Here is a 23,824-nt window from a genome sequence, read left to right on the forward strand (position 1 = left end):
GTTGTGAGCTAGGGCTTGGAGAGTGGATGAGAATTTTGGTTAGAATAGGGAATGCCAGTGAGAATAATTTTTGTGACTCATTCAGAGCAGGTGTTAGTATCAGATGAGCAGAAGTGATAGACATGGAATGGAGTAGAAATTCCAGAGTTCATCCTACTTGGCATGTGTGTAGTGCATAAGGATGTGTGGTTAGTGAGAGTAATGGTGAGATAGTGTATCTGGAAGGAGAGCTGGTTAAAAAAGAGATCTGGAATATTGGGAAAGTGAAGAGGATTATCAGGAATGTGTGCAGGTAGATGTACAGTTTGCATCAGGACATTGTTTATATCAAAGTCTTCTGCCTCTGGTCCAACTTGGTTAGTGGTGTTGGAAAAGGGGAGCCAGTTAGAATTGTGGCTATCGAGGTCTCCAAGGAAGATGATGTCACTGTTTGAATTGCAGATGGTCAGGTTTTGTGGAAAGGAAGGCAAAGAGAAGTGGCTGAGAATTTGGAGACTGGTAAATGCAGAAAATCAGTGTTACTGAGCGGAGCAAGGAAATCTTGAGCCAGAGAATGAGATTCTAAATTTGCTATTCTCTGGTAAGCAATATCAAATTCCACAGAGGCACAGATGCCACCTTTGTAGTGAAAGGAATCAAGAAGTATGTAATTTGGGCATTGGAGGTGGACAGTAACCGCAATTCGGGTTTCTGTCAAGAGTAAGATGTCTTTGCTGGATGACCAAGTGATAGTTAACATCCTTTATGCTGGTGATAATGCCACAGATGTTAGTAAAGTGGATGTGAAAGTGAGTTTTAATTGAGGAGATTCTGGCATAATTTGTATATTGTGTCTTTTTTGTTGGAATTGGTTTGTGAGGGACTTTGATTTTTGTCGCATGGTCATTTGTAATTTGTAAGATTTGTCATAAGTTCATTTAAAGTTAGATGGAAAAACAGAGTTGGGGATTTGCAGTGAGAGGAGATATTATTGGAAATCTGTGCAGAGTGTTGCCAGTCTCTTTGCCATTGTCTGATCTGAACCTGTCAGTAATGAGTCAATAGGCTTTCCAGTCAACTGGCACATTGCTGGCCTGCTCCAAATCATCTGCCAGGTCACACCTGGAGAGGGTATTCAAGTAGTAGTATGGCAGCAATGTGCCAGATGACTGGAAAGCCTCTTGACTCATTACTGACAGGTTCAGACCCAATGTACTATCTGGTGTCTGGCCTACAGCACTGTTTTAACAGATGTATCCTCAAAATGCAGGAGTTTTGGGTCTCTCTAAATGTGTGTATGGTAGCCCTTGAAAGGTATATCTTAATTGAAGGTTTTAAATTTGTTTAAATATATATAACATACAAGATGTAACAATTAAATTCCTGGAATATACATGTATAAACTATATTTACTTACCTGTAGATTGGCTACCATCACCTTTGAGATAATCTAGGTAATCCCCTTTGTGCATCAGTTCACCATTGTTCAAACCATTTCTGGAACTTGTCTTCTAGAATGCTTTTTATTGCTGTCATTACATGGCATCATTGAAAATGTCAAAAAATCTGCATCCTTTCAAGGCATTCTTCAGTTTTGGGACCAGCCAAAAGTCATAATGGGCTGTTAGAGTCTGGTGAATACAAAGGATGATCCAATTTTGTGAGTGATTTTTTTTTTTTTTTTAGCTACAACCTCATGAACTGTTATTGCATCATGTGCAGGGTCAGGTTTCTTATTATGAACAGCTTTGTGTAACATTGCCAGCATTTCTAAATAATAATGTTGGTTCACTGTCCTTGTTTAATGAATCTGAAGTAAACTGTGTTCTAATGAATGAAAAAACAAACAGGCATTATCTAGATTTGCAATTATTTATGCATTTTTTTGCTCTTGGCAAAGATGCTGTTTTCCATTACTTGCTGTGGACTTTTGATTCATGGTCATACTGGAAGCACAAGATTTCATCACCAGTAATAACTGTCAAAATTTGCCTATATGCAGAATGAAAACCCAACTTTCTTTCCAGAAAAAGCCTTGTTACCTCTATATGAGATCAGTTACTCAATTTCAGTTTGAAAAGCACCTATAAAGATTCTTGTCATCATGACAAGAGTTGAACTCTGGTCTTTTCCATTTGAAGGGCACAGTGCTAGAGCGTTATGGATGTTTGTGATTGTCTACAAACTTTATGTGGAAAGGGAATCTGCCGAAGTCATCATTGCCAAAACCATATGAAGTACGGCAGTGACTATATGGCATCTATGGAAGTCAAATGGGAAAAAAAAAGCTTTTACTTTTTTAATTTCTGAAACCTTTGGAGAATAATAAAAGGCTTTAGAGGATTATTTTATTTAATTATTATTATTATTATTATTTATAAGTTAGCTGTATTAGTTCAGTAATTTAAGATTGATTAAAACCATGAAATGGAAATATTAAATGTAAAAATAATATTCAAGGAATTAGCATTTTATTTCTAGGTTTTGACATTCCTTTTGAATGCATGCCGGGTTTTGGTAATTGGTGCTGGTGGATTGGGATGTGAACTACTAAAAAATATGGTAAGTTAATAACTTAGTAACATATGCTTTGAAGTATTTGAAAATACTTTAGATCATTTTATAATGAATATGCAAGTAGTCCATTCATTATTATACCTGAGCAAAACATGTTAATTAATATTAGGGATAATGTGTCTTGTAATAATAAGATATATAGAATTGATGAAATTGGAAATGTTTCTTCCTATATGTGTTTGTACTGAAGGGAAGACATGATCATGGGACTCACTTAACTACTTATTAGAAACAAACAACAACAAAAAAAATCAGTATTGAAAGTGATAAAAGTGCATACATTTGTACACTATATTTTATTAGTTATTTATTACATTCTTCATGAGAAAAATTAGGGCGAGTAAACAGATGGCACCACTGGCTGAAGCATATTAGAAAGGAACTTGACATTGCTAGTATTCAAGAATGTGTGAGAACAGCTAATATAAGGTGGTATGGTCCCTTAAATAGAAATGGATGTAGAGAGGTTAACAAAACAGGTGTTTGATGCCAAGATGGCAAGAAAGAGAGACTCGGAGGAAGACCAAAGTCTAGGTGATAGATTCTGTCAGAAATGCCTTAGATGCATGAAATATTAGATATGGCAGTGCTGGAGTGCTGACAAGTAGAAGAATAATTTCGGGGGAAATTGTTGATAGGAGATTTATAATAATGTAAACTTAATCATTTAGTGCTTTCATGTTATCCTAAGCACCCCCTTGAGGGTACAGGAAAATGATGATGATGATGATGATTAGATTTGAACCAAATACCAAAATGGTAAAAATAAGAGAACTTTATTCGGAGACTTTAGAAAGTGGTAGCTTAAAAATATATGTTTAGAACTAAATAATATAAAAATACAGTATTCTAATGTTAAAATCTAAAATTACAGTAATAAAGTACTGTAACTATAATAAAAGTAGATTCAGAAGTTAACTTAAAATGAAAACATTCTGCAGACAGTAGACCAGTTTTTCCTGTGGTTTGCCATGCTAGACAATAAATTAATTTAAATGATATATCTGTCTGGATAAGTTTGGTTCAGAATGAAAGACGTCATGTTTCTTGTCTGAAACATAAAGAAAATTAAGAGCATTTTAATAAAGGTAACTTCTTCTTCTACGCGTTATTCCCGCTTCCTATGCAGGGTCCGCGTGTTACTTTTAGATGCGACTTCTTGTTAGTACTACTCCCAACTGACCCGTTGCCTGGTCTGCTGCTGGGGAGGAGGATATATTTTTGACTGTAGAGGCGTATGTTCACAGGGCCGGTTTGCCTGTTTGCGGGATTAAAAACGCCAGATAAACTGGCGGAAAAAACCCTACTGACCGCGCCCAAGACCGGCTAACTTGGCTATGCCTGAGGAAGATCCTCAAATTCCTCACGTCTACAACGGGAATCGAACCTGGGACACTCCTTCCCCAGGCATATGGTTGCGAAGCGCAAAGCCACTAGGCTAACCGCGTGGTAGCCTTTTTTTTTTTTTTTTTAATAAAGGTAACTGCTTCCTGAAAATAAAGTTGACTCTTAGTTACAGCAGAAGAGAGTCAGAAGTGATTATAAATTAAAGATACCAATTAAGGCAAATGATGTGAAGTGCAAACTTTGTTTGCTTATACTTGGATAAAGGATTAAACCAAGTGAAAAAACTTACAACTTTCTCTAATCCAGAGTAATTTAATAATAATAATAATAATGTGTGACACCTTTTGGCAACTCATATATGAAAATATGACTTCTGTATTACTTTAGTATTAGTTCAGTGGGAGCCAGACCCACAGGAGAGACCTCAGTAAAGGTCGAAACCAGTCTGGGTAGTGGCCTTTCCCATAATGCATAGCATTATACATGTCTGCAAGATGTGCTTTGCATTATGGGATTCTAAGGCAAGTGATGTGAAATCTTAGCTTCCTTATGCGAGTTGCCCCAGTCCTGAAAATATTTCAGGTGCAAACTTTGTTTGCTTACACTTGGATAAAGGATTAAACCAAGTATATAAATTCAAAATTATAATAATGGAATAACTCACATAAAATATTATTTATTAGTATAATTTTCGCCTGTGTATCGCATGCATCTTCAGTACTTTTTTTTTTTTAGGAAATTTATTGACCTTTTTAGTTATCTTACATTACTTAGGTGGTGCCTTTTGGAATTGTCAGTTATTGTTTAATTAGTTTTATAAATGTACTGAAGATGCCTGCAATACATAGGCAAAAATTATACTAATAAATAATATTTTACGTGAGTTATTCCGTTATTGTAATTTTGAATTCATATGTCTGCTCATGGTATTTCCTTATTAAAACAAACCAAGTATATAATTTCTTGGTATCTTTAATTTATAATATAACCAAGTGAAAAAACTTCCAACAACAGTGGGAAGTGATTCTTGTCACTTGGTGAATGGAAACAGGATTGTCGTCGTCTGGTAGCATCCTCTAGCAAGAGGGTTGCAGCAGATGAGCAGCTCTTCTCCATTTCTCTCTGTCTGTCGCTTCCATCATTCTTAAGCCAGTCCATTCCACGATGTCATTAAATCACTCTCTAGTTGGTCTTCCACGTCTTCTCTTCCCCTCAACTTTCCCTTGTAATATAGTTCTTGTCAGGTGTCCCGAAGAACCTCTCAGATGTTCTGCAAATCTGGTTGCATAATATTCTTTGGCAGTGTTCTTTCCATCCCAACTCGTCTTAAAACTTCTTGATTTGATATTCTTTCTGTATAACTAATCTTTTCCATCTTTCTATAACACCACATTTCCAATGCATTAATTCTTTCTATATATCTCTCTTTCTGAGTGTCCATAACTCACTTCCATAACTTGCAATACTCCAAACTGTTGCTTTAACTATTCCAATTCTAACGCCTATTTTAGTGTTCTTGTTTATTAAAATTCTCTTTATTTCCATAAATGCCGATTTAGCTTTGCCTATTCTATTTCTAATGTCCAACTCTGAGATCCAGCTACCTAAATATTGAAATCTTTCCACTTCTTCTAAGATCTTTCCTCCACATCTTATTTTTACATTATCTCCTATTTTTTTGCCCATTATCATTATCTTGGTTTTTTTTTATGTTAATTCTTAGTCCATTCTCTTTACAAGAGTTTTCAATTCTTTGAATAATTTGTTGTAATCCATTTTCACTTTCTGCCATCACCACTACATCATCTGCATATCTTAAGTTATTAATGATTCTTCCGTTTATTTTTTTTCCTTCTTCTACATCCTCAAGTGCCTCTCTGAGCATTTGTTCACTATAAAAGTTAAACAATAATGGTGATAACTTGCATCCTTGTCTGACTCCTCTCTCCACCGGAAATTCTCCTGTTTCCTCTCCATATACACATACTGACGCTATTTGTGACCAATATAACCAATGGAAACAGGATGGGGGATAAAATATTAATCTTCAACCAAAACACCATCTAAGAAGGAGAGATTCCTCAGTACCGATAATCTGTTCTTAGCAGAATAATGTTACTGCTTGAGGACACTAAATACAAAATAGTAACATTCTATACATTTTTCAGCTTTAAAAAGTAGTTCATATTTCAAGGCTACATGTTGAAAGTAATAAGCTATTTTAACAACACATAATTTGCACATGCTACCTAGCAAATTGAATTCTCAACCTATCCCATATCACAATTCAAATTCTCAACAGGTTGAGAATTTGAATTGTGATATGGGCATGGATGTTTGTGGTTGTCTTATCTTGTGTACTGCTATAACCTTTGATATAGTGCAGTATGACCTTTGCTGTCCTTGCACCATTAAAACCATAAATCATCATCACCACCACCACCTCATGGCCCATATTAGAAAAAATATCTTATTACAATCTGCAATGCTTGATTAAAATAAAATGAATAAATCACAGCATGTAATGGAGCTAACTTTGCACTTGCATAGGAAATGTCTAACATGTGCACATGACAATACATAAACCATTACTTGTTACTCAGTGTAGTATAGAATGATAAAATAGACCATTTAGAATAAAGAATGGGAGATAGTAGTGGCCAAGGCAATATGAGCTATACTGTTTCATTTGTCTGCAAAAGACAGTTTATTTGGATTTAATTTAAATTAAAATTTATTAATTTACCAAAGCATCACATCAACAAAATGAATTTTATCAAAGAAGTTAGAAGGTATGATCATTCAGTTGAGTATGCTCAATTTTGATTCAAAGCCATTCATAGTCCCACATATAACGTGAAGTTCAACAATTATTGCATCAACATTTCACAGAGGAATAGAATAATGAGTTGCTCGTTTTCTATGAAATGGCTGCTGTGTTCAGCAGACCTTAACTCCCATGACTTTTGGCTTTGGGGTTAGCTCAAAAGCATGGTGTATTGGGGCAAAGTTCTTCACCTGGCCAGTTTGAAAGACAAAGTCGCACATCATATGCAAAAACCTTTCAACAGATCAGTTGTGTTCTGCAGTAGACAGTGCTATATGGCAGTATCAGCTATTGGTCCTGCACAAAGACCAAGACATTGGACGTCACCTCCATTGATCATCCAGATCTCCTTGACTACTCCTTGCAGTATGTCAGCTTTATGTGATATGTTTTTTTTTATATCACATTATTTTATGAAATGAGTGAATTAGACATCATTAAATAACTTTGTTTCTCATTGAGGCTGAATTATTTCACACTCACATACCATTTGGTTCACACTAATGTAATTTTCTCCAGCTCGCAACACTGTTTTTCCCATATCAGTCTTTTTTTTTTTTTTTTGTCAAAATCTCTACTCCATGATCTGTTTGGATACCCAATAAGTGTGATGGGTATTTTGTTTACTGGTTCTCTCTACAGATTGCTCTGAATAGAGGTACTTTAATTTGAATCACCCTGTACAAAAGGATGAATCCTCTCTCTCTCTACTTCAGTAATTAAATGAAGTGTTCACTGTAAAAGTTCAGTATGTGTTATTTATGTTATTAATAAGCCTGACATTTTGATCATTTTCTGTACTTGTGAGATCCAAAACTTCACATGCTGAGTAATAGGAAAATTAGAATCATCCATAAATAATGATTTTGGATAAAAATGAATGTGTATATATGTGGGATCTAATAATCTTTTATGGCAGATGTCCAAAAGCCCATTCTACTCTTTGGCACTTTTTGGCTGGAGTGGGGGGGGGGGAATCTGAAAAATCATATTACTATACTTAAGGAAGCACCGACTCTTGGAGAAAAAAAAAATTGCTTAGCTTGAATGCCAGAATTAAATGAATGTTGTTGTTTGTGTAATGGTTTAAATGAAAAAATACAATCAAAGTGTGTTTAACAACCATTTTTGTTGATCATATGCAGTAAACTGTTTTCAAGTCAGCTTTTACTGATAAAATAATTAACATTTTGTTTTCAATACAGGCCTTGATGGGATTTAGAAACATAGAAGTAATAGATATGGACACCATTGATATTTCTAACCTGAACAGACAGTTTTTATTCAGGTAATAATCATGTTGTTATAATTTCATATTATTCATTTTCTATTTAGTTTATTATTGTTATCAGGGTTGTTTAAGAATCACAATTAGATAACTAGGAGGAGATCTATATAATTTTTCAGGAATACTGAGAAGTAACCAGGGCTTCTGATGTAATGTCCAATTTCCACCTTCTTGTGGTACACCATAGATTTTTATCCAGTTACTGAATGAATTTGATGAAGGACTGGAAATTTGAGATTAAACTAACCAGAGTGTATTCTTGATCGGTTTAAACCAAAAGCTGGTGATGGTACAAAACATTAAAATGTCATGCCAGCTAGGTCATCCCAGTTAAAAGGCTCCTACTGTTTTGATAAGGCAAACAGTGAATAGTGAGCTACTACAACAAACTAACTCAAAATCATCAGAATTCAGGATAGCCATCATTATAAGAAGAATGAATGTAAAAGAAATATTACTGGCAGAAGAATTAGAGAAGTACCACTTTGACATAATTAGTGTTACTGAAACAGAAAACAAAAATATATAAGATCCTTCTAAATAGTAACCACAAAATGTTATATTCTGCAAATAATTATTGGGGAAAGGAAGGGGTTGCTGCAGTATTCAATACTTAACAAAGATAATCTTTTGAATGACAAGCAAAGAATAGGAAATTTGACAGTGATTTTTATTTGTGCTTATAGTTTCACAAATGGTTTTAATAAGTGGGGAACTTTTAGAGTTACCAGAGAAGATGGCTTGACATAAACAAGAAGTTGGTACTTGTTGGAGATCTAATAGTCACTGTCTTCAGAAATCCAGCAAGAACATACCATCATTATTAGCTTTGTCTTACTCTAAATTTTCCCCAAATATTTTTGTATATCTGGTAAAATTTGGAGAAAGAGAAAGCTAATAATGATGGTAAGTTCCTGCTGGATTTCTGTTGAAGACACAAACTAGTCATCACTAATTCCATGTTTCCTGTACATGTGAATTTGTGAAATTTTCACAAATTCACATGTAGAGGAAAAACTAAAAAAAAAAGGGCTAGTGACTATATTATTGTATGTTGTGAATATCTTTTTTCACACTAGTTTCACAACACAAGTACAGGAAATTGAAAATGTGATATGATTACCATTTATTGTTGTGTAGAATTGAATTGAGTATCATAAGAAAAGTAAGAAAAAAAGAATTAAAGAGGAGCAGCTTTTAAAGGTGAACTGTAGATTCAAATATACAAATATTATTCAAGGAAAAAAAAGTTTGAAAACAAGAAACAAACATTAGAGACTCATTGCACTTTCTTCAGAATCTACTACTGAGTCCTTAATCACATTTGTAACTTCATCAGCTTCCACAAACCTCCTTGTTATCAATTTCCATTCAAGACATTACTTTTGACTTGTCCAGCTTCTAACTTTGTACTAATCATCCCAAATTCTTCTAACACCTTAGAATACAGCTCTCATATTTGGTATACTGGCACCAAAAACTTCCCTTAAATTTTTTGATGTTCAAGAAGAGGACAATTCAATTCGATAATCAATGGACATAAACTCCACTCATCCTCTCATAGAAATTCTGTTTCTGCTTTGTGCCTTTTCTATATAGGTGCTTTTTCACAGAACTGGCATCCATCAGTTTCCTCCCCCCCCCCCAATTTCTGTAAAGTCTGCAATAACAGTGGATGCTGATTAAATAACATTTAATCAACACCCATTCATTGTTCAACTGCTAACCAATCATACTGCTTTTCCTGCTTCTCTTTCATCACACAGACCTCTGATTTCTGGAACAACCCTTCCCCACGAAATACAGTCATTGCTATATGCTATTGACTTACTGTAACAAACTTTGAAAAAAAAAAAAGTCCAAGCAAAAGCTGCCATAATATCAGTGCCATATTAAATTAAATTTACTCCAACAAACCACCCACTATACAAACTATTCCTTTGGTTCCGACAATTTCTATCATTAATTGATCATGCAGTCCCCCACCACACACAGACACTATTTGCTTACAGGTCTTGAAGCCTTCTGAACAAGTCTGTTCCCATTTTTTTTAAAATGAAACTTGTGACATAGATTAATTGTAATACATGTAACACAAGAATAGTTTTATAGAATAAATTACCAGAATATCAGCTATTTCATTCCAAAAATAACAGGCCACTTGTCACAGTCTGTTTATCAGTAAACTGTGACAAGTTAGATAAGGTAGAACAAAAACACATTCATGGTATAAACTGTGAGCTAGGAAATTACTAATGATGAGTGGCATTAAAAATAAATAAGTAATCCCTATTTATAGTTAAGAATAAAAATCTTCCAAATTTTTAGTAAAGATATAAAATTGTTTGTTTTGATTGTGGCAATACAATAGAACTCTTCTGATAATAAGACTAGACATCTAATAAGAAGAGATTAACAACACCAATACAACATTTACTATAAGTCATCCCATAAGTCTGGTCTTGCTGCTTTTCAGGACTCCTGTCTTATCAAGTGCTGAGTTAACTTTGAATGATCATTGAAGGATTCTGAGGCTCCTAAATCAAAATGATTGTGTATCTTTATTATAACTTTGGGAGATCCATATTCTTAGCAACTATGTGTAATGTTTATTTTAACATTCTTCATGGCCTCTTTCTAACTCGTGGCTCATTCCATGAGTGTGAAATTTGTTTGTTTGCTCTACCTTTTGAAGTCACATTTCATTGATGATGATCATCACTTTCAGATAAACATGTATTTTGATAATTTATTATCATGTATCAATATTATCATATTATCAATTAAAATTTATTTATAATTTATGTCTATTAAAGTTATCACTGTTTCATGGTGTTCTTTCTGCATTTTGTAACAGGACTTAAATTTCCTATTGTGCCTCTTTTTACCTATGAGAGGGGACAGTATTTTGTTCTCAAACTTTAATGCAAGTGCAACTACTTCAAGGATTTATTTATTTTTTCTTCTGATATTTATGATCTTCTTTCACTGACTGCAGGTTTGGTTCATCACTTTTCCAATGACAGTACACTGCATTCTATCTTGTTTCAGAAACCTTGTAATGCACAGATATGTTAGGCCTCAAAACTACCTGAAATCAACTTTGTCACTTCTCTCCTCTCTACCATTCTACATCAGAAAAAGGATAATTATCGTTGACAACACAAACAGTCAAACTACCATACTACAGAGTCTTGCAATATGGGGAGGGATAATAATTGAGAAGGAAGCCCACCAAAATTTTTTGAGAACCAGATTGAAGTGCTGAGGGTCAATTGAAAGTTTTTAAGGAAGAAGGAACAGCAATCATAGTTCCACTGCTTCATGAATAAGCAGTTAGTCACTGTTCATTCACAGCCTACCTTCAGCCTAGCAGTAAATAAGGATTATTAATAACTATTATTAAGACATTTTGACTGCTACCCCTGTCCTGTAGCAGAAACTTCTCCCATCAGTATTTCTCTACAAATACTATACTATGTACTAGTGTACCATATACATTTTCAACATTTATAGGCAGTTCTTTAATAAATAACTGAACTAATTTAGTTTTATACTAGCATCAGAGATGTTTGTTTAGAAATATGTCATGCAGATGTTGAAATATAATTTGATATCCATGATATCATTTTCAATATATATATAACATGAATTTCAGCTGCGTTGAAAAACCCGCATAATTTGAAAATAATGAAAAAAAATTTAATTGGAATTATGACCAAACTAATAAAATTTCAGATTGTATTCATATGATATGCACAGTGAAACATAGTAAAATTATTATAGTTAATTGTTGCTGCCAAAATTTGGAAAAATATTTTAATTTCTGGTAGATTTTATTGGTGGGTTTTTATGTCAGTCTACCTATAAGGATTGTAAACTTATAGTACATTGGTATAGAAAATCTGTGGTAAACCTCTTGTGGATATAGGTAAGGGTTAAATAATTATTCAGAAACCCTGCTGTAAAGACCCAATATAAAAATTTTTAAACAATTTCACGACTCCAATAAGCAGGATAGTGATCTTACATCTGGTGATGAAAATTGTATACAATTCACAACCATCCATGCTCAGTGGCAGTCAAGCCATCATTTTTTCCTTTGTTATTATAGCAGAAGGATTTAAGGCTATGAGACCAGTGTATTATTTCTGTTAATTTTTTCTCTCTCTTGCCAGTTGTGTCTGTCTTACAGAACAAAAAAAAAAAAAAAAAAAAAACCCTGCAAGACATGCAAAGGTAGCAGGGACTTTTCCCTTCTGGGAACTCAGGTTTTCATCCTGAAACATGGGTTCCAGAAGCTGCAATCATACAGCTGAGTTAATAGGGTCTTCAATCAAAATGATTCACTAGTCATTTGGGTTGGAGACTCTTTTGACTGAGCTATAGGATTTCAGTTGATTGTGTAGGAATGGATCTTTTATTGGACGCTTTGTTTCTCATCTTATTTGTAATAGCAGTTGTGTATTGTTTCTAATCCCAAAATGAATTCAGTGTGAGAAACATCTTAAGAAAATTTCAGTTTATTGGTCTAATTTCTGATTTTTTTTTTACAAGAAATTTATCAGTTGCTAATAATAGTTATTAATAATCCTTATTTACTACTAAGGATTATTCCAGAAAATTTTAATGGTCTTTTGTAGGAAATCAAGATAACTGGAAAAAGTAAATTGATTTGATATGGTGATCTTATACTTGATATAAGATCACCAAAGTAGCGGCAATTAGAGCACCTGCAAAACTCTTTCCAGAGTGATTCAGTTAATGTAAATAACTAACGTAAGAGTGGGCGAGTTTCTGAAACGAAGGAAAGAGTGTTGCATGGTGACTCGTTATTAAGAGGAGTGATAGATGGGAGTGTAACTAAATCGTACTTACCGGGTGCGAAATTTAAGGATGTAAGTGAGAGTATTAGAGTGCAAAAACAGAGGGTGAAAGAATTAATAATTGTGGCGGGTACGAATGAATTGAAAGGTGATAAATTTTTTATGAGAGAGGACTTGAAAGTATTGTTAAAGGTAGTGAAAGAAAAGAGTGACAGAGTTAGAATGGTGAGTCTGTTGCCGCGGTATGACAAAGAGGAGTTTAAAAGGAGGGCCATAATCGCAAATGACATTATGCGCAGGTTATGCAAACGGTGTGGTGTGGAATTCGTGGACGTGTGGAATGAGTTTGATGGGCAAAAGGACTTATACAAGATGGATGGCCTGCATTGGACTTGGTGAGCGAAGACTGGAAAAAGTGTTGCTGAATGAAGTGAAAATGGATGTGCAGAACCAGGGAAACTAGAACTACCAAGGATGGGGGGGGGGGAATGGATATGCAGACATCAGTGAGACAGTTGAGTGTAAAAATGTATATAATGTACCTGAGCCAGCACTAAGGACAAAAAATGAGAATGGGACATTTAGAATAACGCATCAAGATAGGGATGGGACAAAGGGATCACTGCATTTCATGTATACTAATGCCAGGAGTATTAGGAACAAGATGGAAGAATTTTTGGCCTTGATTGGCTCTTCCTGGCCACAGGTTATTGGCATTAGTGAAACATGGCTGACAGAAGATGATATAGTTAGTGGGATAGAATGTGTAGGTTATAGTGTGTTTAGGAATGACAGAGAGAATAAAATGGGGGGAGGAGTGTTATTGATGATAGCTGATGAACTGCAGCCAAGGAGAATTGAAGTTGTATTGCAGGATAGTGAAAAGAGCTCTTTTGAGGCTATTTGATGTGAGATTGAGACTGGCAGAACAAAATATATAGTCGGGTGCTACTATAGACCAGGTGATGGAATAGATGGCGGAGATATGCATAAACAAATTGATGAAATGAATAGAAGGAGGCTAATTATTATTATTATGGGGTGATTTCAACCTTGGTAACATTGATTGGAAATAGGAGAGGACACATGTGAGGAAGGAAATGGATTTTATTCAAATATTAATGGATAACTATCTGAGACAGCATGTAATTGAAAATACTAGGGTTGTGAGAGTGCTTGACCTGGTAATAGCATCTGAGAATTTGACTGTAATGAATATGACCATGTTGCCACCTATTGGTGAGAGTGATCATAAGGTCTTGACCTGGGAGGTGGCTAAAGGTGTGGAATTTTTGATTAAGACAGGGTATATGTGGAATTACCGTGCTGGCAAGTATGCAAGCTTAGGAGATTGCTTGGATCAGTGACATGGCATGTACAACTGCAAGGGCTGGATGTCGATAGAGAATGGGAAGCAGTCAAGGAGCATTTACAGGAGGTTATGGCTGATTGTATACCTAGGGTCCGAATAGTAAAACAAGTAGGGGTTAAATGGATGAATAACACCATTAAGCTTGAGCTGCAAAAAAAGAAACAACTGTGGAGGGAATTTAAAGAAAGGGGTGACCTGCAGGCACATGAATGCTATAAGTGCAGGCCAGAAGGGTAACGAGTGTGGTAAAAACAACAAAAGCCGATTATGAAAGGAAACTAGCTATGCAAGCAAAAGAAAATCCCAAACAGTTCTTTCAATGTGCTGCAAGCAAGAAAAAAAACTGTACATGGCAAAATGATTTTAAGGAATGACGATGGTAAGGAGGTCACTGAACCAGTCGATATATTGGAATTACTGAGCCCGCACTTTGCAAAAGTATATCATCCAGGTGGAGACATTGAAAAAATGAAGGAGCCATTAGTTTATACGGGAATTGTGATGAATGAAGTGGAGGTGAATAGTCTATTACAGAACCTTAATATGAATACATCTGTGGGATTGGATGGTATTCCGGCACGGGTCTTGCGTGAAGCAGCTAAGGAATTATCAGTGCCCTTGACCATGTTGTTTAATGTGAGTCTCAGGTCAGGTTTAGTCCCGAAGGCGTGGAAAGAGGGGAAAATAGTTTCACTGCATAAAGGAGGATCCAAGACTACGGTTGCAAATTACCGACCGATCAGCATATCAGGAGTTGTTGTCAAGGTCTTGGAGAAAGTAATCAAGAGAAGAATACAGGAATGGATTGATGAAAATGAGATACACTACAGGGGACAGCATGGCTTTGTAAAGGGGTAGATCATGCCTGAGTAACTTGCTCAAGTTTTATAACAAGGTGACGGCTGAACTGGATAAGGGAAATGGGTTTACAGTGATACTGCTGGACCTGGCAAAGGAGTTTGACAGGATACCACATGGAATTCTAATCCGTAAACTACAACATATGGGAATGGATACAGGGTTGGTGAGATGGATAGGTGGGTGGTTGATGGAGAGATATCAAAGAGTGGTTTATTCAGGAGTGGAGTCCAAAAGATGGCCTGTGACTAGGGTGCCGCAGGGTTCTGTTCTTGGACCACTGCTGTTTAATCTGTTCATTAACGATATAGGGAAGGATCTAAGTGGAACAGTTCATTTGTTTGCTGATGATGCAAAGTTGGGGAGGGTGATAGTGAATGCAGAAGATGTCAAAGTCTTGCAGGATGACTTAGATAGATTGGAGTTCTGGGCTAAGGAGAATGGATGTCAATTTAATGTGACAAAATGTAAGGTTATGCATTTTGGGGTGAAAAGATTAGCAGCAGTATACCACATGGGTGGAACTGTACTCCAAGAGATTGATGAGGCCAGGGACTTGGGAGTATTGGTGGATAGGGAGATGAAGTTTAGGGGGCACATTGCGAAAGTAGCTAAATCAGCTCATCAACTCACTTGGTTGTTGAAAAATACCTTAATGAGCAGAGACAAGCAAGTTATTGTACCTCTGTACCGAGCCTTGATAAGACCTCATCTTGACTACTGTGCCCAGATTTGGTCACCTCGGTTCCTTCTTGATGGGGAGGAGGTGGAGAGGATCCAGAGGCGAGTGACTAAGATGATAGCAGGTCTATGGAATGTACCATATGAGAACAGGTTGAAGATTTGTGGGTTGCAGAAACTGGTTGATAGGCAGAAAAGGGGAGATATGATTGAGACATTCAAATTGCTAAAAGGATTCTATAAGATTAATTCAGAGGATATTTTTGAGATCATGACTGGTGGTGGGAGAACTAGGGGACACTTATGGAAGCTGGGCAAGAGTGTGGTTAGCAGTGGTGTTAGAGCTGGGTTCTTTACTTTTAGAGTGGTAAATGAGTGGAATAAGCTGCTAGAGTTTGTTGTGGGTGCTATGACAGTGAGCGAGTTCAAGGCAAGGTATGATAGATACTGTGAGAATGTCGTATAGTTGTGTGGACATGATGTTTAGAGCCTCCATCGATGAGTCTGACTCCCTGGAGTAGCCCGAAAATAATAATAATAATAATAATAATATCTACATCTAAAAAAGAAGTGATGCATTAGATTTAATCATGCTTGTAATGCAAAAAATATAGTAAGTCCACCACTAGTGCCATACCTACACTTTTACTGAGGCAGATAGGGTCCGTGGTGCTAGAGTGCTCTGTGGCCCCTCCCTCATTGTTTGGATCCTTAAATTGGACCCATTTTTTCAAGTCCCCCAGTTAGAGCCTTGTGCATAAATACAACCCTGTCCATCACATTGTAAGTTGGATTTTTGTATGCAAGAACATGCAAGTTTGAAGGACCTTGGTTGTTCTGAAAAGCTTCCATGTGCTTTATTTTAATAAAATTCCCAAGAAAATAATCTGTGCTGTTATATCCTGAGTTGTATAGCATTATATTTTGATGTTTTTTTTATGTCATTCCCACTCATGAACTGTAAATCCATAGTCCATTAGTGCAGTGGGTGGCCAGGGGTTGCTTAGAGACCAAACACAGTACCTATTTTTCAAGCCTCTTCAGTCTTTTGATAAGCAGATAGTAGTCTTGCACCAGATGATGTGAATTATTCATATGTTTGCATATTTGCATAGTTGGATTTTTCCAGTTCTGTTCTCATCTTATCTGTAATAGTAGTCGTGTATTGTTTCTGAATCTCAAAATGAGTTCAGTATGAGAAACACCTTAAGAAAATTTCTCCAAAGCACCAAATACCAAATATTTGGTTTGAAATTTGGCCGAAGCATACTGATTTCAATTTTATAAACAAATAAAATGTTTTGAAGAACAACAACAAAAAAAAAACATTAAAATTTTTATTAATTTTTAACGAGTGTATTTTGTTGTTCAAAACACTTGTTTATAAAATTTAATTCGTAATATTTACAATTTAATTAATTATGCTTTGGCCAAATTGTAGAATGAAGAAAGATTAAAAAACGTGTGTACCTCACTTAATCATGTAACCACATGAAAATAAATATAATAAATATATATGAACACATAGAAACTTTGAAAATTTCGAAAACTGACCAGAGAGCTTATGAGAATGCAATTTTCGGAATTGGAGTTGCCTTAACTTGCACTATTAAAAAGATGCAAGCTGTTGAGGCATCCATATATTTACCTTTTATTAGTTCTTTTGATTAAGGTTTCACTGGTATGACAGCTGTTTTGGTTCTCATCAGAGATCAGGCAGAAACCTTAAATTGACAAGAATCTTTATTCAATATCCAAGCAATTCTGTTTCATAGAATTGTATTTTTCATAAATGAACAGCATTCAGTGCTTAAGAGTAATTATTAAAAAGAGCTTAAATGTATTCATTTTGGCATTATAAAATAAACTTCAATTCATATTTCATGTATTACGTATGGAACTTGAAAGGTTTCTTAAGTAATGCAAGCTAAGACAACTCTAAGGCTTTCTCTTGTTTATTCGAACTGCTCCAAGTTCCTATATATATATATATATATATATATATATACAGGGTGTTCGGGATAAATTTGACAGTTTCGTAAGGAAAAAGAAAATCTTCTTTGTATCTATTAAATTTAATGAATTGACAAAAAAACATTACAGGCAGAGTTAATTACAATACTATCAACAAGATTTACTCAAAATAACCACCATTAGCATCGATCACAGCTTCAATTCTGCTTCGGAACCTCGAACAAGCTGATGCTACAGTCTCCCTGGGAAGGGCCGCAAAAACTGTTTTAATTTTATCCATTAACTGGGCTTTTGTATTACTGGAAGTGCGATTGGTGTCTTTTTCAACTGCGCCCCATACAAAATAATCCATGGGGTTAAGGTCTGGGGAGTTTGGAGGCCAAACATTTGGACTGGTGAAGTCGTAGAAATTTTCAGACAACCATTTTTGACTTTTCCCAGAGGTGTGGCAAGGGGCCGAATCCTGCTGCCATACATACGGCCTACCATTGGCTACCCTTGTTATCCAGGGCTTGACTACAGTTAGCAACTCCACGAACAAAGCCCGAATTCCAATGCCAGGGTTCTTCAACACCTGTTCCTGCAGATTTGCGAGGAATTCTGCTGTACGAACGCAATCAGATCGTCTACTAGGGATCTTTCTTCTTGCTACATCCTCGTAGTCACCATTGCAAGTCTCTAGTTCATGCCTGATTGTTTTTACTGTATTCAGGGAGCATTGGGCAGCAGTCGTAATATCCTTATTTTGATGGCGGGCACGAATCATCATGATACAAGTTATTCTCTTCCATGATTCAGGTGGGTTCCAGCTATCCATCCTTTCTGACATCTTGTATATGAATGAAGAAGGGTCCAAACTTTTAAATGAAGAGAAGTGTGTGTTAATACATGTAACTTACGGAAAAATATAATTAATTATAAATATGTCAAATTTATCTCGAACACCCTGTATATGTATGTATGTATGTATGTATATATATATATATATATATATGTATATTTGGCTATGAAATAATCACATATATTTAATATCTCTTGTTCATGCTTATTTTATTTGCTAAAATGAAAAAAAATTTTTTTTAGATCTTTCTTGTTGATAAAAAGAAAAAATAAAATTTTGCTTTCCTTAAATATAACAAGTGAAATTTTTAAGTATAGAACTAAGATACTTCAATTTGAAATAAATAAGCTATTGAAATGGTGGATATTATGTATCCATCCATATTTTAAATATAGCCAAATATAAGAAAGAAATGTAAGTTTCAAAAATTGACCAGAGAGTTTATAAAAACATAACCTTCTCATAAGCTTTCTTTCTAGTAAATTTGAAAATAAAAAAAAATTCTATATGTCTTCTTTTTGTTTGTTTCTATTTTTTATATCTGTAATATTGCCTATGATAATTTCTTATATAAGACAAATATAAACACCTTAGCTCTATACTTCAATATTTTATTATGCACCCACCGAGAGATCACTTATGATGAATTTAACCTTTTGAAAAAAACTCATCAATGAAAAATATTTCATTGATGAGTTTTTTTTTTTTTTTTTTTTTTTTTTTTTTTGTCAGTTAGTGAAGCCAGAGTTTGACTTTAGTAGTGATTTTGGATTACTCAGATTTAGAGTGATCTTGAAGGTCACTCAGAGTTTTTGGTGATAATCTTCAAATTTTGGCTCAAATTTTTTTAACTTGGTCAATTTGAAGTCTGGTGTTTCAAGCCAGTGAAGCTTACAAAATGTAATAAAATGTGAATACGTAGTTTGTGGGCAGAGTTCATGCTGTTTAAATAGTGCAAGCCAAGGCAATTTTGGTTCTGGTTTGTTCTCATTTTTGAAACATCACATTCTTTCTACATTTGGCTATAAAATATAGATGGATCCATAATATCCTCCATTTCAATATAATAAAACTATTATTTAATTTCATAGAGAATATAGCATTTAAAAAATAATACAGCATAAAAATCAAAAAAATATTGCACTTATTTCTTCAAATAACAAAAATATTAATGGAACTTATTTTATATTGTGAAATATCGAGAATAATTACGGATTTAATAATCAAAATGAATTTGAAATAAATTATAATGTATGAGAATGAAAATTTCAACATTTTTTGGAGTACCATATCCTGGCTTCTTCATAAATATTTCTGATGTCTAAAAAAAATTCTTTCAAGGAATACACTGGTAGCTAGTCCATCCATCTGTTCATTGAACATCAACAGATGCTGTATGGTCACTCAGGTGCTCAGTGATGTGCCGCACCAGTCCTTGCCATGTTGTATGCTCTTTTGGAAGCTTCAGCTCTCTGAAGATCAGTCACTCCAGACACACCACCTATCTCACTGACAGTCTATCCCTTCCTCTTTTCTCAGGAACTTTACTTTCTATTACTGTTCTGAGAAGTCCTCCTTCTATCCTTTCAATGTGTCCCAAGTATTGCAACTTTGTTTTGTCAATATCCTTAAGGAGCATTAAAGTTCTATTCTACTGATCCTTTCTAGCACCCATCCATTTGTCTGCCTTTCAGTATATGATATCCTCAACAGCCTTCTGTAATAACACCACATCTCAAAAGAGCTATCCCTTTGGTAGCTAGTGTTGAAAGAAATTTTTTGAGAAATTATACTGCAGAATAAGTTTACTCGTTAGCTGTGTGTGACTCTTCTATTTGAACGGTTCCACAAGATAAGGGGAGGCTTTTCCAACTGGTTGGGTTTATTATGATGCATGCAACAGGAATTTTTCTTCTTCAGCAGGTCAAATACTGAATCTTTTTATGGAAACTTCCAAAGCTGAATATCTGAAAAATACACAATTGGCTGAATACTGAAGCAAAATTTAATATTTGGTACATACCTAGTTTTATTGGTCTAATTTCTGATTGTTTTAGTTATTGGACCATGTTAAATAATATTAAATGTTATTAAAATTAAATATTGAATCTTCAGGTAATAACTGAAGTTTTCTTTTCCTAAAGGCCTCAAGATGTTGGTAGTTCAAAAGCTGAAGTTGCTGCAGCATTTATAAACACAAGGATTCCTGGGTGTAGAGTTATCCCGTATCCTTCATTAAAAATATTTAGTTACACAGAAAAAACTGCTATACGTGTGACAAAATGTGATACATATTGTAACGTAATGAAACTTTCTTTGGAACTTAGCAGCATGCTGCTCTTTTACTTTTCATGGCATACTCTGGTATTGAAATACTTTTCAATACCAGAGCATAAATGTTTAATTATGTATTGAGATCATCATTTTTCAGAAATGGTTGAAAATTTTCTTGATTCGTGATATGATCTTGAATTGATTACTAAGTTCAGTGAGCAAAGATTTCACATTGAAATAAAAATAAGCATTTAACTATTCAATTAATTTTTTATCAAATATGTAAGTGTATGTGGAGTTTTTCATAGGTGGTCCCACCAGAGTATAGTTCACCCTTACTAGTTACCATTACATTTTGAAACTTGACAGTCATTTCAAAATGTCATAATAACTAATAAGGATGACTTTGAAATGATTATAAACCCAGCCTCCACTCAAGCCAAACAAGAAATTCTCTGAAGAAAAAATTATCTGGAATTATTCGGATCTGTAAGTTAATAAATATTATAAACTGTGATATATGTTAAGCTTGAGATCTAGTTTATGCTTTTCTGCATATTGACAAGTACAATATAGAAGCTCATCAAAATTTTTATGTATCTAGAATATTGTATCTAGAGTAACATACAAAGTACTGTAAATACCTTATCATTCCCTAATTGTCCTCAAAGGGTGTACAGGATACTATGATAGCTCAACATAATTCAGTTATTACATTATTATTAGTTTTCTATCAACACTTTCTTTCCACATTAATCTCTTTTGTCAAATCTCCAGTGCAGTGAAATCTTGGTCATATAACACATTAACTTCATCAATTCACTTAAATTCAGCTCTCTTCTACTAGTTCTTTTCCTGCTATTCTAGTGACCTTTTAAAAGTTTATTAATTCTGCTTATACATTCTTGAATGTAAAAGCCGAATTAATTCCTGCTTCTTTAACTTCTTGTGTTCACCATGACATTCTTATTTTTCTATCCTTGCAGACAACTTCACCATATACCTCCCTAGCTGAATCAATCACTGTCTTCTTCAGAGTTTGCCACTGAGATTCCAAGGTTTGTTTTCAGTTTGTTTCATTTTTTCTTCAATAATGTTTGTATTTAAATCTACAATGTAAAAGCGTACTTGTAAAAGCTGCTCAACTTTAATTCTTTTTAAAACTTTATTACATACTGTTATTTTCAGTGTGATATCCATTTTTATCTTGCTTAGTACTAAGTAATGGTCACTTCCAATTTCAAATCCTCTGTACGCTCTTGTCTTGAATGAGTATGAAGATATCACTATCAACAATGACATAGTCAACGAGGCTTTTCTTATTTCTTGTGTCTTCTCTCCATGTGAACTTGTGCACATCTTTATGTTGAAACATGGTGTTAGTACTGACTAGTCCATGTTCTGAACAGAAGTCCAATAAATATCATTATTATTAGCTTTGCCATTTTCTCAAAATGTTCCTATATGCTTGATGGAATTCATTTCCTACTCTGCTGGTCAGATCTCCAACAAGGGCCACTTTTTCCATTTTGTTTGTAAGCTGCCTGTCCTAATGACTCAAAAAATTCCTCCACTATTCTTCCTCGGAAGATCTTTCTGTGGGAGCATAGGTATAAATAAGTTTCAATTACCATGTCCCCATTTTGGATGAATTTTGCCCACATAACTCTACTTGAAACTAACTTCCAATCAAGAAGGTTATCTTCATGTTTGGCATTGAATGCTATCACTATCCTTCTTTTCCTTGATCATTATTGCATAAAAAAAAACATAAAAACATTTTATACTTATTATATAATAAGATCTGACCTGTTTTTGTCTTCTTTGTCTCAATTGATTTCCTTTCCATTAATACTCATTATATTGATGGTTCCTATCTTCACTTTTTTTTTGATGTTGAAAGTTTATTTTTCACTTGGTTAGAGTATAATAAATTTAGTTTAATCCTTTATCCAAGTGTGAGCAAACAAAGTTTGCGCCTGAAAGTATCTTCAGGAGTGGGGTAAGGTGGTACAACACCAGGGCAACTCATTGCAAAGGTGGAGCAAGCTACCAACACTCCTGTCTCAGTATCTCCTATAATGCAAAACACATCTCCTTGTGGATATGTCTAATGCTTTGCATTAAGGGAAGGGCCACTACCCAGACTAGTTTCGACCTTTATTGAGGTCTCTTCAGTGGGAGCAAGGCCCAAGCTGAGATACCAGGCAGAAGCATTCGCAGGTCATCTCCACCTCTCAGCTTGGGCCTGGCTCCCACTGAAGAGACCTCAATAAAGGTCGAAACTAGTCTGGGTAGTGGCCCTTCCCTTAATGCATAACATTAGACATATCCGCAAGGAGATGTGTTTTGCATTATAGGAGATACTGAGACAGGAGTGTTGGTAGCTTGCTCCACCTTTGCAATGAGTTGTCCTGGTGTTGTACCACCTTACCCCACTCCTGAAGATACTTTCAGGCTCAAACTTTGTTTGCTCACACTTGGATAAAGGATTAAACTAAATTTATTATACTCTAACCAAGTGAAAAATAAACTTTCAACATCTTTTTCTAAATCCAGAGTAATTTATTAAAAAAGGGTGGAACACCATTTGGCAACTCCTATAGGTGGAGATGACCTGCGAATGCTTCTGCCTGGTATCTCAGCTTGGGCCTGGTTCCCACTGAAGAGACCTTATTCGCCAAGACGTGAAAGAGAGCTCCAGTTCCAGTTCGAAGAAGAAAGAACCTGTGCCTTCCAGTCCAAAAGAGGATCCAGTTCCTGTGGCCCGAAGAGAGAGCTCCATGCTCACTTTCTACAGAAGTACCTCGGTGTTGGTAAGACCTTTTTTCTTTTACCCATTCCTTCTGCTATCTCTTTGCTTGTTGTGAGGGACACCGGGCATTCCCCGACTTCTCCCTCCTTTACCTCCCCCCCCCTTCTACAGCCAGTAGTTAGGTCTTCCCCCAACAATGCCGTTATTCTTACCCAGAACTAGAAC

General features: G+C 35.1%; 2 protein-coding genes across 3 annotated transcripts in view; one reads left to right on the forward strand and one right to left on the reverse strand.

Moving 5' to 3' along the window:
- Positions 1–23,824, forward strand: part of Uba3 (Ubiquitin-like activating enzyme 3) — a 194,031-nt gene that overhangs the window by 12,684 nt on the left and 157,523 nt on the right. For both annotated transcript variants that reach the window (XM_090392570.1, XM_090392573.1), the window contains 3 exons: positions 2,461–2,541; positions 7,936–8,018; positions 20,715–20,795. In XM_090392570.1, the coding sequence (XP_090248696.1) occupies positions 2,461–2,541; positions 7,936–8,018; positions 20,715–20,795 (245 nt within the window). The remainder of the gene's footprint in view (positions 1–2,460; positions 2,542–7,935; positions 8,019–20,714; positions 20,796–23,824) is intronic.
- The window catches only part of LOC150106612 (uncharacterized), a 300,527-nt gene continuing 296,542 nt past the window's right edge, over positions 19,840–23,824 (reverse strand). Inside the window, exon 4 of the mRNA XM_090392575.1 lies at positions 19,840–20,537. Coding sequence (XP_090248701.1) covers positions 20,487–20,537 — 51 coding nt within the window. The 3' untranslated portion in view covers positions 19,840–20,486. The remainder of the gene's footprint in view (positions 20,538–23,824) is intronic.

Source organism: Typopeltis vanoorti, chromosome 5 (assembly GCF_054136105.1).
Source record: "Typopeltis vanoorti isolate ZY-2024b chromosome 5, IOZ_Tvanoo_1.0, whole genome shotgun sequence".
In the NCBI taxonomy this organism is placed as follows: Eukaryota; Metazoa; Arthropoda; class Arachnida; order Uropygi; family Thelyphonidae; genus Typopeltis; species Typopeltis vanoorti.